Consider the following 19,173-nt stretch of genomic DNA (forward strand, 5'->3'; position numbering starts at 1 on the left):
CTGCTGTAACGTCTATGAATTTTTTACTAATATAAGTTTTCATAAAACAGTCCTTGCAAAGAACAGAACGAATGCCATGAACAGGAAAATGATAAGTTATGGTATTCTGTCGGTATCATTGTTTGTTTGGGTCAGAACACCTAATTCGCATAGAATTTTTCTCTTTAACATCCATGAGAGCAGCTATATATTGTAACCTACGATTGTAGCTTCCCTTTTCATAAATTTTTTTAAGAAAAGGGAAGCTACAATCGTTTGCAAGCGAATTTCGTCCTTTATTTTATCATTGCACTTATTGCTACATAATTTCAGCTCTTGGATAGTTTTTTTTAAATCTCTTTTCCAGTTCTTGTAACATATGCATTACCAAAATTTTGTTTTTCTTGTCTCTCCTGTCTCATTCTTCTCGTTTCTTTGTTCGTGCGTTTTTTAACTTTCTTGCTGACTTTCCCGTCTAAGTTATATTGGTCTACTGAAGTATTATTTATATCTTCTTCTGAATTGGCTCTTGTCTTTTTTCTTTCTACCATATCGCTGTCCTTGGCAAAGCTATCATATTTTTCATACTGCGCAGGGATAAAACTTGGGTCTGCAATATTATTATCTGATGAGACATCTAATAGATCCTAAATTGCATCTGGAAATTATGCAGCAACGCTATTGGCGTAGAGCATCTCAGACTGATCTTTGGCATGGTGCTCTACAATACAACAAAAATAAAATCGTTATTAGCAAGCAACAAAAAAAAAACTACACTGAATGCACATTTTGTTTTTGTTAATATAATTTCTGCCATAGTGTATACTACTTGTACCTACTTTTAATATAATTATTTATTACTTACCAGAAGAAAAGTTTTTCTGCATTGGTATAATCCATTCCAAGTGATTATCAACATTTGAAGGTCTTTTATTGCAATTTGTTAATACAGTTTCCTTATTTGAAGAATACATACGAATATTCTCTGGTACATTTGTAAAACATTATCACATCTATTTTATTTATTCCACGTACAATACATACAGAAATATGTTTTTACTTACCATCGGCATTATTCAGATATTTACGCATGTTCAGAATTTGTTTACCTCTAGACATTTTTTAATTTTCAATTATCATATTGTTATTAATTTAAACAAACATTTTTATTTTGCAATAATAATCACAACTATCACACTTGCCTCATACTAATTTATAGGTTATGCGTATTAAGTTGTTTGCTCGTTATATCAAAATCTAACGGTGAATATGGGGACAACTCAAGTTATCTTATTATTCTCTAAGAAAAATACTGATATAGGCAGTGCCAAAAGAAATATGTTAGCATATCATTTTTTTACACTAAATTTTGTAAGTGTCTCTTTTGGAACAATCAACTTAACATACAAATTCAGCTGCATTGACTTGTCCCCTTTTACCGACAATTAAAATATACTTTTTTAACCTATATTTAAGTTAATCCGGTTTTTATCAAAAATTGACTTGTCCCCTTTTTCACGCCCAACAGCGATTTACAAAAATATTTGGTTCTAAATCTATTTCTTCACAAAAATTACCACCAAGAACGTCAGTTACTTCAGTAAGTTTCTGAAGACCATTGTTATTTTTAAATTATTGTTTTAAATTTTTAAAACAATATCTTTTCCAGCGCCACCTGCTTATCAACATTTTGAAAAGCTGATCTAATTTCTTTTATCAAGGCTATGCTTTCTACCAAGGATGACTTTGATGATTCTAATTGAGTAATCGTTTTTTCAGGCAAACTAAAATTTGATTTAATAAATAAAAGTTGCTACCGAAGAACGTTGTTTTTAAAAATTTGTTTAGCATCTAGCTGATATATCATCCGGAACTTTCATCCGTTAAAGCGTCAATTATATTTATTAAATCTACGAAATAGTCTAATAGACAAAAGCGGCTTCCAAGCATGTTCCCCCTCGTGGTATAACGGGTTCTGGTGGAATATTTAGAAACATTTCTTTAAAAAGGTGAACGTTTATAGGAGATTTAAGACACACTTTTTCTATGCTTGATATCAGGAAGTTTACAAACGGAAACTTTTTTTAAATTTCTTCTGCACCTCTGTTTATTCCATGTGCTAAACAAGAAATGTGTATTAAGTTGGTATAAAATATTTTTAAATTTTGTCCTGTCTTGACCATATATGGTGCAGATTCAGATAAAAAAGCAATAATTTATGGCTAGGTACAGCTGCAGGAAGAAAAAATTTTGATATTTTCTTATACAAAACGTGATACTGTTACAGAGTTGGCTTTTTGCATGAACTTGCTTGATTACATGTTTGCTTGCATAAACTTTAATAGGATTTTGGTAAGATCTGATCGCTTAGCTTAGAACAACAATCATTAAATGAGCGATATATCTCCCTGACCCTGAATCAGTGGTTTTGTCAACACACACGTATAAGTAATTGTTACTAATATTAGTTTTTATATTATCTATTAATGACGAGTTTAACGATTTGACATGATTTTTCTTTAGAATCCTTTTACTTGGAATATTCAATTTAAAATATTTAAAAAAAGTTAAGTTTTGATTGGATAATTTTGGAAGCGGTATATTTTAGAGAATATTGCACGGCACAAGTATTGATTAAACGTATGTTGTTCGTTTTCTTCTTTCGAACTTGACCGAAAAGACTTAGAAATCGAAGATTGATATTTTTCGTCAAATTGAGTTATGTCTCTTTTGGTTAAATGTGGCGCAGTTTTGACATGTTTATCTATCTGAAATTTGTTTTCGAATGCAACCTGTAGTAGATTTTTTAATATAAATAACTACAGTTAGAACCAATTTCTTGATAATCTTAAACTAAGGCATCAACAGAAGAAATTTCATTCAAGGATCTGTACGATTATTGCATGGCAGTCACTGATATTTCAGCAATAGTTAAAATATTTATTTTATGAGAAAATATACATAAACAGGTATTGGTATTATATTAAAATTTACTCATAATATTTCAGTTTTATTCAGGTTAATTTATGCAATCATTAAAATATTTTAAATAACATATCAAATATAGAAAAGTATTAAATATGTAGTAAGGTAAGTGCACCAAAATATTACCATGCTCCTAATATTGCCACTCCCCATAAATTTATTAATTTGTCCCTTGAATCACAGATGGTCATGTAAGCTCAAATATCGAATTAAAACAACCACTCTAAAAACGTTATAGGTGGAACCAGTTAGTATTGGTGTTCACGGCAAAGCAGCGTGTATTTCGTGCGATTTGTTTATAAAAACGTGGGAAAAATACCGACTATAGAAAGGTGAGAACGTTATCAGGTAGGTACATTCAAGTACTTTATTAATCCATATTCTGTGTAATTAATATAAAAGAGAATAAAACTAAATCACCATTTTTGTTCCGCAGTAGTAATGATCCTAATATTGCCACATGAGATAGTTCCTAATATTACCATGGCAATATTTGGAACCTAACGTGAAAATTTACTTTTTATTAATAAAAACTTTCTTTTCAACTGAATGCCGAATAGAAAGAGAGCCCTGTGGTCTGTGGCGAATCTCGTTGCAGCGTTAGAAGCAATAAGAGCTGGAAGCAGTATAAGCCAAGCTTTATTACGATATGAAATACGTCGAACAACACTTGGACTACATTATCGCAGCCAAAATTCGGTTAAACGACTTGAAAGGAAAAGTTTTTTAAGTTTTGAACAAGAAAGAGACCTAGTTCACATAATTCACAAACTAGCAGAGGTGGGCATGCCAATAACTAATAAAATAATAAGAAGAAGTGTATTTTCGTATGCGATGATAATGAACATTCCTAATCCTTTTTCTGATACATCTAAATTAGCAGAAAGGAAATGGCTGAAATTATTCTTTGCAAGACATCCCGATGTGGCTAGAAGGAAGGCTTAGCAAATGAATCCAGCAAGAGCACAGAAAATGAATCCATTTATTTTAAAGGATTATTTTAAGAAATTGAAGGAAGTATTTATTAAATTGGAATTGTTTGATAAACCTGGAAACGTGTACAATATGGACGAGAAAGGTTGCCGTCTACCGATCCATAAACAGCAAACCGCATTGGCCAAGAAAGGTGCTAAACGTATCCACTTGACAACGCCTGAACACGGTGAAAATGTTAGTATTGTGGGTTGTGGAAATGCCTGGGGCAAGCCATCCCACCGTTCATTCTTTTCAAAGGAAAGAGATTGAAGCCTGAATGGAATGATCATCTACCACCAGGATCAACTGTAATGATGACACAGAAAGGGAGCATGACAAATGAGGCGTTTATTTCATGGCTAGGACATTTTGCAAAGTATAAGAATACAGGACCCACACTCCTGATATTCGATGGTGCAAAATCGCATCTGGACATAAGTATTATTGAAGCTGCAGAAAATTATGGTGTTACTTTATTTTGCCTTCCAAGTAACACCACGTATGAACTGCAGCCTATGGATAAAGCAGTCTTCAAAACTTATGAGTCTTTTTGGAATTAGGAGGTTTTAAATTTTTTGATAACTCAACCTGGGAAAAATTTAACCAAAATGCGATTTGGTGAAATATTTAGTAAAGTTTGGTTAAAAGCAATGACACCAGCTAATATCATCTCTTGGTTCAAAGCAACTGGAATATTTCCTTTTAACCCAGACATCATACCTGAATCAGCATTTGCTCCCAGTCTTATACCGCATATTGAAGAAAATGTGTTAGAACCACTAGACGTCGACGATAACAACGTAAATAAGCCATCAACTACTACAGTTGATGAAGCTTGGTCCCTGCACAAGTGGAATAAGTAATAAAAAAAATCAACAAAACGTCTTCGTTTATATAGCGAGTCGTCTCATTCTGAATCAGATTTTAGTGTTCATGATAGCACATCTGATGATATAAACAGCGAAGATGAAAATATGGTACCATTCACTCCCGAAAAAGTTCCAGAACCAGACACTTCTTTTAAAGGTATGGTCTTACTAATTTCGCCCCTAATCAAGATAACTGCTACAAAGCGAAAACCAGCAATTAATAGCAAAGCTCAAGAAGTTACGAAGGATTTATTTTCCACAGCGATAGAAGAACCACCCAAAGGTAAAAGTAACAAAGAACCTTCCAAGCAACAAGAAAAATCAAAAGACAAAAACAAAGAACAGGAAGAAAAGAAAATAAACAAACATCAAAAAGAACAAAACAATCTGAACAAAGAAAATAAAGAAAAGAAAATAAACAAGAATTTAAAAAGTAGTGAATCATGGTTCTGTCATAATGTATGTAATGAAAACCGTCAGGCTGACATGAGATTATGTCTTGCATGTGGCCAATACGTACATGAAGAGTGTGTGGGTCTTACTAAACATCATAAGGATAAATTCATATGCCCCAATTGTTCTCAAAAATAGTAAATGTCTCACATTAGTTTTTTAAATGTTAAGGTTCAATATTATTACTTATTTTTATTAACAAAATACCTATTCCTTTTATTGCCAGTACTGTGGCAATATTAAGGGTATGGGTTCCAAATATTGCCAGTTGGCAATTGTTTAAAAAAAAGAAGAATATACATTTTTTGATTGTTTTATTTTTATAATTGTTTATAAATTAGACTATAAACATGTTTGTTACTTGCTTAATAAATTTAGAGGTTATTTCAAATAAATTTGTATTTAATAAAAAATAATAAGTATTAGCATGGCAATATTTAGCTCACTTACCTTATTTAAAATTTTGCCACAAACTGAACAATCAATTTTATCCATACCAATAGATAGCTCTTTGTCAGGTTTAATCCAAGTAGCGACATTGGTTATTTTCAGCATTTTAAAATAAAATAGTTAATAAATTAAACAAGCTCGACTGACGATGCTTAAGTTTTCACTTTCACCGAGAACTAAATGATTTGCAAAAGGACAATTCTATTCATACCCCACGCAATAAAGTTTTGAAACACTCTTTTATTACGAGATTACAATCGGTTACCTGCTACAACAAAACCAAGAATATTAGGTAGCATCTATAAGTACTATCGGTAATATTAAAGACTGAAATATTTAAATAACATGAATATTGGAATTTCCAGTTACTTAGTCATACCATTATCTACGGTTAGATAAATATGATTTAAAACCAGCAATTCGAATTAAATTAAACTATGCATTTTATGCAGTTTTTTATATAAATATGCAAAATCCCTAGATGTGTGCATAAAATATGCAATATATGCATTTTGCATATTTGCCCAAGTCTAATAATTAAACTAAAAGCGGATTGAAATTGAAATTCTGGTATATACTTAGCCCATTATTTTAAAAACTGATTATAGACAAAACTAATACAGCCCTTGCTATTAACAGAAATAACTATTCGACAACAAAACAACTATAAATTAACTGATAATTAGAAAATCGATATTTCACCTATCGTGAAATTGTTCCCTAAGTGAAGTTTACAAACTACTAACGATCCATTTATTGGCTGAACGGGTAATTGAATAACTAACAGATCCAAAGCTTAACTCAATTCCAGATTAATAGACAAAATTTTTTAAATAACCGTTGCAGATTTAAAAACAACTTTACATATAACTATAGCTTTTGAACTGAAATAGTGCTAAGTAATATTTGGTACGGCTATATTTGACTGTAAAAACCTTAAAAAACGGCAAATCCCTTGGTCTGGATAATATTGATACAGAACTAATTAAAAAAAGTGTAAATTATTATAATATTACAGTAGAACCCCGCTAATCCAAACGTTCGGCAAATCCGAACCTACGGAAAGTGAAAGAAATTAAAAAATTCAAGACAAAAACTTAAAAATATGTTTACTGTACAAAGTAAAACCAGAAAATTGGACAATGTAGGATTAGTAGGGTAGCATTTGTAAATTCCTGGGTATATATTGAAATCCCCTCGTATATGTATTAAAACACTAATTTTTTCAATTCCTCTTTACGTCGCCGGGTCGATAATAAACCATTTTAGAGTTTGTTTATATTTCACAGATGTGTATTTTCTTGGAGTTTTTTGATCGTTAAGCCGCTCGATATATGCGTTTCAAATAAACATCCATTTAGATCGTTGAGGAGGATTTGCAGGAAAGATATTTGCGACACTCTCGCTGAGGTGTGCTTAAGAGTGGTTGGCTTCAGGTTAGTCCAAATTCTACGTCGAATTTCTATTGTTTTCTCATTCTTCGTCCTTTTTCATGGAAATCTAGTGTGCAGTGGCAGTTAATTGTAAAGTTCAAGTCTAAGTTGCAGTCTTAGTGAGATTAGTGAAGTCTTTATTAGTCTAAGTGAAAGATAACCACATTTTGCCACTGTGTTCAGTTCTATCTGTTCCAGTTTTTTAAGGAGAAAAGTTTCCAAAGTTTGTGTTCCTGTGCCCCAACTTTCAACCCCAATACTTCGCAGTGTGATATGCAGTTTTTGTTCGTGTGGCAGAGAGTTTAAGCCCATTTCTACCCCCAGAAATTTCAGTAAAGTCTAGTTTCCACCCCCAGCATTTTTGTGTAGAACCCCAGTGCAATCCAGGTAACTTTTGTGTTTAAATTTTAAAGGTAAAATAAGAATAAACATTTTTATTAATAATTGCTTTCGTCATTTAAAAAGATAATTTTTTATTTGTAATAATTGATTTCTGTTATAATTACAGCCCAGTAACAATAGTAAGTGTTTTTTTTTGTTATTTTTGTAGTTACTTTTGTGACTATTAATATAGTATTTTTGTATTGTCTATTTTTGTATCTGTTTGTAGTGAGACAACAATAAATGTTTAATTGTTTTTCTAAACCATTTCTAATTTATTTTCATTACAATTTTTCCCCAAAACAATTTGTTTCTCACATATGTCATATGTTACAATTTGTCCCCTCGAAGCAGCGTCCTTAATTTAAATAGATAGAGGTCCTTCCTGTTGTTTTGTTTGTCCATTTGTCCCAGGAGATTCATGTAAGTACCCCTTTGTTTCATTTTTGTAGTTGCTCCAATCCAACCCCGTTGCCATTCAATTTATCCACGACCTAGCTACTCCAAATAAACCCTGAGTGCCGTTCGCATAAGTTTCGTTTATTTTGCTTGCCCTATCTCCACCCTAACAATTTCTGTCCCAAATTTTCAACCCCTTACAACAATACCCTATAAGGTAGGCAAAATATCTTCATTACAGTAGGACTTTGACATTAAAAATTTCTTAAAAATAAATACGTAGCTTATACGTATTGCTTATACAGGATAAACATAAACTTATGTCGATTTTATTGTAGTCAACTTAAGTTCAATAATATTATCCACACTCTTGCGAGACCGTTTGCAGCCCTTAGGAGCATTCTTAAAGAAGTTAGTCACTTTCTTTCACGGAGTTGTAGCGACTTGACGCAGCAATGTTAAGCCATTTACACATAAACATTACATCGACCGGTAACATAGCAGAGTTCTGCTCCACGTAACGTAGAGCCACATCCAGAGCTTTAGAGGCATCTGCGTGTAACAGTCGATCTAGCAGGGAAACTTCTTCCTCGCTTTCTTCATCTTCATTAGAATTGCCTTAAGGTTGAACCAAGTCTACAATGTCTTTATCCGTAAATTCTTGGTGCCCATTGTCGTCAGCTTCAATCCATTCTGTAATTGCACTTTCTTTTTCGATTTCACATCTTGTAAGTTGTTCTACGACTTCTAGGAGGTCATATTGTAATGAAGCTTGGAAAACTGAAACTTCTTCAAATTGTAAATCTGAGCACAACTTCTTTTATAATTTTCTAATTAAAGTCTTAGAGCCGTTGTTTCAGGCCTCAGCCACCCAATAAATGACATCTTTTACGGTGATTTTTTTTCAGGTTGTTAGTAATGGAACTTTCTTTCCCTTTTAATACAGTCCGTGCTAATTTTTTTCTATAGTACAGATTTATAAACTGCAGAACACCCTGGTCCATGGGTTGCAATAATGGTGTCAGATTTGGTTGTAGGAAAACAACTTTAATTTCATCACATATAAGTTCTTTTACTTTAGCTTTCAATTATATGTGTAAATTAATCACAAATTAAACGTGTATGGAGGTTGGACAGTTTGCGTGAAACTGACGTAATTAAGTTTATGTCACTGGTACTGCGTTCACTCCTAGGCAGCACTATCTTTCATAAATAATTAGTAAATACACTGTCCTTTTATAGGAAACATGTTATTTCGTAAGGTTAAATACCAGTATTTGGCTTATTAAGTTTGTGTGTAGGAGGACGCAGTAACTAAAAGGGTTAAGGCTAGTAGAGTAAGATGGACAGGATATTTGATACGGAGTAGCGACAGCTGACTTATAAATAATGTGTTTTGCGTTAGAACAGGTGGTAAAAGACACAATAAAACGGTCTAAAAAAAGGTTAAAAGATGCAGTTAGAGGGGATCTGAAAAAAATGGGGTAGGTCAATGGAAAATAATGGCACCGAAATACCAAAAATGGAATGCAATAGTAAACGCGAGTAAGACTCATGCAAAAGTAACCGTATTGGTGGTACTGAATATGAAGATTTGGTAAAGCTCAAAAATAGGTATTGGAAAATATACTTCGGGTTTTCTCCCTAAAATTTGATAGAGTTGAATTTAAAAATGTTTTGTTTCGCTTAATATAAAATCCTAATAATCTTGTATTTGTTTCAGTTAACATATTCGTGACGATAGCGCGAAGGCTAGCAGTACCTAGCCAGCCACACGAGACCACGAGGAAGAAAAAGAAGAAGCGAAAGAAGCGCAAAAAAGGAAGAAGCGGGAGATGCGCGCTGGCGGCGGCACAACTAGCTGCGGAGGCAACGAGGAGTACGCCGAGTTGGCGGACTTGGGCAGTGGGGGACACTATGGAGCCGGCGGGGCTCATGCAATGGGCGGCCGTTCAACGTACGCTCGCCACGCGGGCGGACGGGGTGGCGGCAGAGCACCGATGCCAGCCGAAGCCGAAGACGTACTGGGTCCGTCGAACGGAAGTCCTAGGAGTTACGCTAGGGGTCGTTCGGGATTGTACTATTCACCTCCCGGGACTTCTTATACAATAGTGGAAAGACCTAGTTCTGTTATGCATCACCATTCTACTAGAGACTACGGCTACAACTCTTTGAGCAGCCCAAGAGGTAAGAACACAGACAAAATATTATTTAAAAAATATTTTTTAAAATTACATTTAAAGCTAAATATAACTTCGTAAGTAATACGATTAATAACGAAAACGGTTGACCACGCTTATTTTTTATCGACTTTCTATTGTCGGAAAGTAAGGGAACATGGAAGTATTGCAATTTTTAGCAATAATTACACCACCAGTTTGCTTAAATGATATGTCATGTGAATATAAGGGTGAATTTTGTGCATTAGAAACTATAGATATTAAAACTATTTTAGTACCAGTTTATACAACCGGAAATGAAAATTTTAAAGTTTTTTAGACCAATTTGTTTTGTTGTTTTGCTCTGCTAATTTTTTAGAAATAATAACAATTGGAGATTTCAACGTTGATTTCAAAAAAGCTTCTAACGAACTAAACAATTTATTTCCGTGATCTAATTTCTACTTTTGAATTAACCATAAATATAAATGAAATTACTAGAATCACAACTAGATCTGCAACGTGTTTGATGAAATCGGAAATGATCGTCCCACTTTAATCATTCCCTTTTTCAGCAAAATTTTTAAGAGTATTCTAAACGTTTCTAATAGAATATCTAGAAAAATACAAAATACTTCACTGTAATCAATATGGATTTAGAAAGAAAGTGTGGCACCTACACTAACTATACAGAAAATTGTGAGGGATATAGTTGATGGCTTGGAGGAAGGTCATTTTGTGTCTTTGACATTGTGTGACTTAACCAAGTAGTTAGGGGTGTAGGGTTGTTGGGGTGTAGGGTTGTGTTATAGAGGTAGCACGTTTTATCGGAACGACCACATCGAGCGTCATAGATGGGAGATGGTTCATGGTAACTGGTCCTCATAAGACACCTCACTTATGGCTCCAAGTGCCACACCCCGGACAACTGCATTGGTCTGCAGGCTAAACTAAGTGAGGGTAGCCAGATATGGTGAAAATTTCACCGACCGTTTGCCGGTATAAGCAATCCCATACTTGCTAATCAACGGCTCTGGGCGGAAGAATTGGTAGGTGGTAGGGCACCCTTTTGTCCTGAGGTTGAGAAATCGATCTCGAAGATGGAGGAACCAATATACTGGTCAACAGCATAAGGATGTAGAAGAAATCACGATAGTCCTAGGTGATCTCAATGCAAAGATTGGAAAGGGACAAAGCGGAAAGTGTATAGGAAACTATGGTCTGGGAAATCGAAACGAGAGAGGAGACTGTCTGTTACAATTCTGTCAAGAGCAGAACTTTATTATTACAAACACATTTTTCATGTTACCAAACAGACGACTGTATACAAGGCGATCGCCCGCAGATACATCGGAGAAAGTAGTCAGGAACCAGATAGACTGAAATAAGATAGAATGAAAGATACCGTAATGCTGTTAAAGCCGTGAAAGCATATCCTGGATCAGACGTGGCCTCAGATCATAATCCACTTATAGCCAAAATTACACTCACCCTTAAAAATATTAAAAGACATCAAAGAATTCCTACAATAGACACAAGAAAACTTAAAGAACTTAAAGTAAAAGAATGCCTCTAACATGAACTGCATATGAACTGCAACAAATTGAACACAAACACCAATGATATTGACGAGTACTGGAATCGAGTAAAAGATTGTCTACTGGAACCCTGTAAAGAAATATTAAAGACTTCCACAAGCAAAAAAGAGGAATGGATGAATGACGAGATACTCAATATGATGGAACAACGGAGACAATTTAAAAACAAGAAAAACAATAAATACAGAGAGATAAACCACGAGATTAGGAAGACGATAAAGCAAGCAAAAAAAAAATACTTTGAAGAGCAATGCAAAGAGATTGAAGACCTTCAAAATAAATATGATCTGTTTAACCTACACAAGAAAGTCAAAGAACTGGCAGGACTAAGAAAACAAAATCCCACTTGTGCAATTCTGGATAGACACGGTAATGCTATAACACATACGGACGAGAAAGTACAAAGATGGGCAGAATATATCGACGAATTGTTCGATGATGAAAGAGGAGATCTGGAGCACATAGAACTTACGTCAGAAGAAATAGGTCCATATATTACAAAAGAAGAAATATTACACGCATTAAAAACAATGAAGAATGGGAAAAGCCCTGGACCTGATATGCTTCCTATAGAAATCCTAAAAATTCTAGATGAGAAGCACATTGATGTTTTAGTGACACTCTTGAACTAAATTTATAGTTCAGGCGTATTACCCAAAGAGTGGTTAACATCTGTTTTTATTTGTCTCCCTAAAAAAAAACGCAAGAGAATGCAGCGATTACCGCACCATTAGCTTAATGTCTCATATGCTAAAGTTACTACTTAAAGTCATCCATAACCGAATATATCACAAACTGGACATAGACGTTAATAATACACAATTTGGTTTTCGCAAAGGCCTAGGAACACGTGAAGCTCTTTTTTCACTTAATATACTAATACCAAGATGCCTGGACGTCAATCAAGATATATACGCATGTTTTATTGACTATAATAAAGCATTCGATAAAGTACGACATAAACAATTAATGAATGTCCTGAAATCAAAGAAGATTGACTACAACGACCTCAGGATCATATCAAATTTATATTATAAACAGCGAGCAAAAGTACGTGTTAAAGAACAGCTGTCAGAAGAAATTGAAATTAGATGTAGAGTAAGACAAGGATGCGTATTGTCGCCAATTCTTTTTAATGCCTACTACGAAGAGGTCCTGAAAAAAGCTCTTGAGGGTTAAACAGCTGGAATAAAGGTAAATGGAGTTTCCATTAACAACATTAGATATGCGGATGACACTGTGATCTTAGCCGAAAATATTGAAGATCTTCAGAGACTGGTTACCAGAATAGCAGAGTATGGAAAAGAGTATGGTCTAACAATGAATGTCAAGAAGACGAAATTTATGAGAATATCGAAAACTCAAAGAAATAACGAGAATCTTCTAATAAACGGAACCAACGTCGAACAAGTGGACAAATATGCATACCTGGGAACAATGATTAACTCCACAAATGATTACAATCAGGAGATCAAAATAAGAATAGAAAAGGCTAGAGCAAATTTCAACAAAATGAGAAGAGTGCTATTTTCCAGGGATTTAAAACTGGAACTAAAAGTTAGGTTGGCGAGGTGCTATGTTTTTTCGACTTTATTTTATGGAATGGAATCTTGGACCTTGAATGCGACATCAATAAAAAAACTGGAATCATTTGAGCTGTGGGTGCACAGAAGAATTCTGAAAATATCATGGACAAAACACGTCACAAACAAAGAGGTTCTGGGAAGGATGAACAAAGAAATGGAAATTTTAAATACAATAAAAACAAGAAAATTAGAATATCTCGGACATACATATTACACGTGGAGAGAAATACACCTTTCTCCAACTGATTATGCAGGGAAAGAAGAAGAGGCGTAGAATGTCATGGCTGCGGAGATGGCACTTCAAGAAGAAGAAGACTTAACTAAAGCTTTTGACTTTGAACTAGAAGTAAATCATAATAAGCACTGTGTGGATCTATCATGTTCCAAAAATCGAAATTTATTTTAAGTCTAACGGAGGTTCAAACAATTAACAGAAGAAGACCAATCTCATTTGTCAGAATTTCTTCCTATATATTATTAGAAACGAAATAAAATTTGAAATAAATGTTCTTTTCTTTCACAACTTTTGATTTAGTGAGTAGATGTAGCACTAGAAATCTTTACCAGTGATTTGCAGGTAATGGTAAATGCTCAAACGCCCACTGGTAGCAATATTTACCAACCCATAAAAGATTTTGTGTAGCAGGTATTTATCTTAAAAAGAAACAATGAGTTCTGCCCTTAATGGGTGAAGTTAAGAGTATATAGAGAAATAAAAAAAGAAAAAGTAAATCAAACTAAAAGTTTATTATGAAAGTAGACAAAAAATATTAATGAATATATAATACCAATAAATAATGTATATTTAAAAATTATATAAGAGCAAAACATTACAGAAATGAAATAAAATCAGGAGAGGAGTAAATTTTTTTAACAAAGAAATAACCAGTTTAATTTTTGACACTCATAAAGAATAAACAAAATTGCCAATATATCAACTTTGTCTTTCCACTTAAAACATTCCCCTTTTGAATATTCGTGTTAGCGCTTTACTAAAACTCGTCTTTGTGAAAAAATTTGCATGAAAAGGCACTACAAAATTTTGTTGAATATTCTTTTGACGGCAGTTTGAAGTAGGTCGTTTGATGGCTGCTTTTGGGATGATACACTGCTTGAAGGAATTGCTCACTACAAAATTTTCTGCATAGCGTAATATAAATGTCCATAATTTTTATGTTGCTTTAAAATAACATTGCTGAAATTACAACTTTTTATAGCCGCACTGTACCAGAATATATTAATTTAATAGAAGGGAAACTGCGAAAGTAGGATAAGTCTTGGATAACGTTGGAAATATAAAAATAGTCGATTTAGAATTCTCTGAGTGGAATAAATAAAAATTTCTCTAGATAGACGTGAAATTAAATTGATATATTCCGGATCACCCAATAAGACCTGTAGTTTCCTTTTATACAGCTCCGTCATATAAACATTCAAAAAAACTGTTAGAGATTATTTTAGAACACACTAAGTTTTCACCTAAATTTACCATAAAAAATACAATAGAACTAGTTAATAAAATACAACATTGTCAATTACCTAACAACTCCAGATTAATTTCATTTGACGTACAAAATATTTTTCCCAGTATTCCTCCTACAGAAACTTTTATTCTAGTAAAACTCCTTTTAGACCAAAATATTACAAATTCAATCATTACATCTGAAATTTTACATCTTCTTGAAGTTTGCATAAACCAGGACTACTTTGAATTTAATAATCAAATATATACAAATAGCAGTGCAGGACTTATAATGGGCAATCCTCCAAGCCCATTGCTATCAGATATTTGTATGGATCATCTAGAGACAAATATTTCAAAACATCCCATATTCAAACAGTTTTTATATTGGTGGAGATACGTAGACGACGTACTGGTATGTTTCACAGAAACTAACGACTAATTTTTATCGTATATTAATTCATTTCATAGTCATATTGAATTTACAATAGAAACAGAACAAAATCAATCCATAAATTTTTTAGATTTAACAATTATCAGACTTAAAAATAAACATGACTTCTCCATATTTCATAAACCCACCTATACTGATACGCCTATACACAATTCATCATCCCATCCCACATAGCATAAACTGGCAGCCTATCATAGTATATTACATAGATTAACAGAAATTTCGATGTCAAAATACAACTTTGAGACAGAATTAAATATCATTAAGCAAATAGCAGTAAACAATGGATACAACGAAAAAACAATTACTAAAATTTTAAATCCAAAAAATTACACAAGAATGCCTGAAATTAGTATTTCCACCACCAGAGAAAAAACCCAGTACCTTCTGCTGGATTACATATACAAGCAAAATATCAACAAAAATAGCCAAACACATAAAAAAGAAAGGAATAACACCAGCTTTCAGAACAAATAACAACTTAGGCAAATATATTAAAAACAACAAGAGCCAAAATAAAAATCACTTACACAGTGGTGTATACAAACTTAAATGGGGCGACTGCCCAAAAACTTACATCGGTCAAACTGGTAGAAATTTTAATAAACGAATAGCATAACATAAAAGGGCTTTCAATAATAGAAAAACAGATTCTACATACGCACTTCACCTTCTAGATCATAATCATTCTTTTAATGACGAATTTTAAATTTTTCACATCCAAAATAAAAGCCTTAAGGTATCTTTGTTAGAATCTATGAAAATTAACAAATTAAAAAACGCAGACATAATTCTGAATGATCAACTTGAGACAAACAGTTCTCCCCTCCTCAACCTATTTCATTAAAGACTATAAAGTGTAAACGCATGTCACAAATAGATCACTTGAGAAAGGCATTCTGCCGATTTTATAATAATTTTTGTGAAAGTTGTGAAAACAAAGTTTTTAGTGTTTTATTGTTACATAAAATGAATTTCCGTCAAGTAACGGTCGAATCAATCAATTATGATATATTTATTTCAGTCAAATTGAAATTTTTGTTTCTTTAATATTAACATTGTGAATACCAAATAATATATTAGACGTTATCCAAAGCACATTTCTAAGACCTGTGCTAGATATCTTCCGTCCAAGTCTTCAAGCTGCACTAAACGAACTATCATAAGATAACATATTTCTATAAATAGGCCAGGAATTAAAGCATTTAGTCTCGCAATTTTTTCGTCCAGCATAGATTTACTTAAAATTTTCACAGAAGGTAAGAAATTATTCTAGAAGGATCATTTTCTATATCATGCCGCTGTACGCTAAAACCTTGGGGGTGGTTGCCCCCCATCTCGAGGGTGGGAATTTTTCATTACATTTTAACCATGGAAATCAATGGAAAAAGTAATTCTACTACAGAAATGTTCGTTATGTTTTCTTCGTAAACCTAATATTTTCTGAGTTATTCGCGGTTGAAAGTAATTGTTTTTCGACTAAAAAATCGACTTTTTTAGAGGATTTTTTGAGAATAACTCGAAAAATATGCATTTATTAAAAAAAACTGTAAATTTTAAAATTATATCTTTTAAAAACACAAACAAAATCCTTTTTTCATAATTTTTCTACGACCAATACAAACCGAGATACGCCATTTTAAAGGTTAGCTTTTTTCGTCACATGCATAATTTGAAATATTTAGTGCCAAATAACGGAAAAACTTTGCATTTTTCGAGGAAAACTTACAGAATCTTTTTTCAAGTATACAATTAAACCTTAAAAAAAGTTTCTAGCATAAAAATTAAGCGACTTATGATCAAAATAAGGTCGGTACCTACTTTTTTCTACAAAAAAAAAAATCAGTGAAAACAACCCCCTAACTGCTCTCCTAATTAAAATTGATCTTCACCCTTTTGCAATTTTTTTATATATGTATTAGCATATCATTAGCATATTAGCAATACACCTAAGATGTTTGACGAATTTCGTATTTTTCACTCTTATTTTTAAAATATCTCCAAAAATACTGGAGATACGAATAAAATGACGGAGTAATACATTGTAGCTTTTTTAATAACTAAAATTTCCCTGTGCATAGATATTCTTTACAGTGAACATTTAGCGAGCTGTTTAAAACCTCCATTTTCGAGCAAACTCCCTCTTATTCGAGCTCTTTAAACTCACCCTACTTAGTAAGGTGAGTATCACCATAGAAAACCAAAGTATCATACGGAATTTAATTTAAATAGTCATAGCACTTCAAAAAATCCTATAAAATCATTTTTAAAAATACTTTTTAACACCAAAAATGAAGAAACTATGTTTATAAAATTCGAATAGCCCGCTTGGGAGTGTAATAGAGCATTTTCAATGTAATACCATAAAACCGGTTTTTCGGCAATAATACGTTATAACATGTTCCACTTTCTCCATTCAAATCAGAAGACAGAAAAGAAAAAAACATCTGCTAATGTGTCTGCATTTACTGGATACGATACGGTATCAGATTTTTTTAATAAAGATAAGAAATTTCTTTTATACATTTTGGAAAAAAGACCCGACGCGAGAGAACACACCAAGATTTTTTACAGTAGTACTGCCAATCTCAAAGAAATTTTAGAAGTCGGTAGGTAGAATGTAGGTAGAATGTAGGTATTAGATGTCATTTTTAACCAATTATGTAAAGCGCATGTGGCCTGTACAATTTTATCAGTTTTAACGGGGCTTACAGAAATTGGTTTTTCGAATACTCGAAAACGAGAAACCAAAATGCCAAACGCATTTTCGACAATTCGTCGAGAACGTGATAAGCGATAATTGAAAATCCTTTCTTTTACAGTCAGAGGGCCATGGTGCGAATACGGTTTTAACAAATATTCTTTTAACGGAAATGCATCGTCTGCTACGAATACGGTGATAGGGGGTAAATGTAGAGTGTTTTCTTCAACTGCTCGTTGAAAAGTACATCTAGACCAGATACCTCCATCCGATGATCTGCCATTTGCACCAACATCAATGTATCTAAAATAATACTGGTCATCGACTACAGCTAACAGCACAATGCTAAAGGATCCCTTATAATTATAAAAATCAGATCCCGATTTTGCAGGACATCTTATTATAATATGTTTCCCATCTATGGCCCCACCGAAGTGGGGAAAATTCCATCTTGTTGAAAATCCCGCGATTATTTTTTTCCATGCCTCACTTGTATTAGGTACCTGCAATAAAAAATATTTGTTATTACAGGACACATAGGCAGATGACATAGGCACAACAGAGGAACCAATTGAAGAAAATGATGACGAAGTAATTGTGTCCCCTCCACGTACTTCTACCGCAAATACACCTAATCGTGAAATGCCTACACCATCATCTATACCATCAATATCCCGTATTAAAAAAATACTACAACCAACAATACTGAGAGCACCCAAAACAGCTAAGGTGACAAAAACTAAAGCGCGCACATTAACCGAGAAAGCCATTGAAGATTTGCGTGTAATTTCCCAACAATTAGAAGCATCCAATGACGACAATGAATTTGAAGCTTTTGGAAAATCCATTGCTAGCCAACTGAAAAAAATACCGGAACATGTAGCCCTCGAATCAATGGCCTTCAGTCAGTCATACTTGGTTCGGCAACGTTTACATCACCGTAACATGACTAAAACTATACCAGTTGAAGAATATCAGGAAATGACACCTACAACCCCACAATCCTCATATTTCCAATCATCTGCCAATACTGATACTGGGGAATATAGACCAAGTTCCTCGGCAAGCTCCTTCATGCAAGAATTTAGTGAAGTATCACAGTTTTCTAACCACGAAGACAACTATCCTCAACCTACAGGAGATATATTATATGAAGCAATCAACAGTATTCTATAGACTAGTAGTTAAGACTTGTTTGTATATCGATTTAATTATCGTTCATTACATTTTTTTAAAATTTTACATACTTATGTGTTATTACGCACCTGAATGAAATTCTGCAGTGCTTG

At 33.3% G+C, this 19,173-nt stretch overlaps 1 protein-coding gene across 1 annotated transcript in view; it reads left to right on the forward strand.

The window, feature by feature from the left end:
* The first annotated feature begins 9,759 nt into the window (after window positions 1–9,759).
* Window positions 9,760–19,173, forward strand: part of dysc (whirlin protein dyschronic) — an 832,089-nt gene continuing 822,675 nt past the window's right edge. The window contains exon 1 of the mRNA XM_072538906.1: window positions 9,760–10,111. Coding sequence (XP_072395007.1) covers window positions 9,760–10,111 — 352 coding nt within the window. The remainder of the gene's footprint in view (window positions 10,112–19,173) is intronic.

The sequence above is a fragment of the Diabrotica undecimpunctata genome, chromosome 7 (assembly GCF_040954645.1).
Source record: "Diabrotica undecimpunctata isolate CICGRU chromosome 7, icDiaUnde3, whole genome shotgun sequence".
NCBI lineage: Eukaryota > Metazoa > Arthropoda > Insecta > Coleoptera > Chrysomelidae > Diabrotica > Diabrotica undecimpunctata.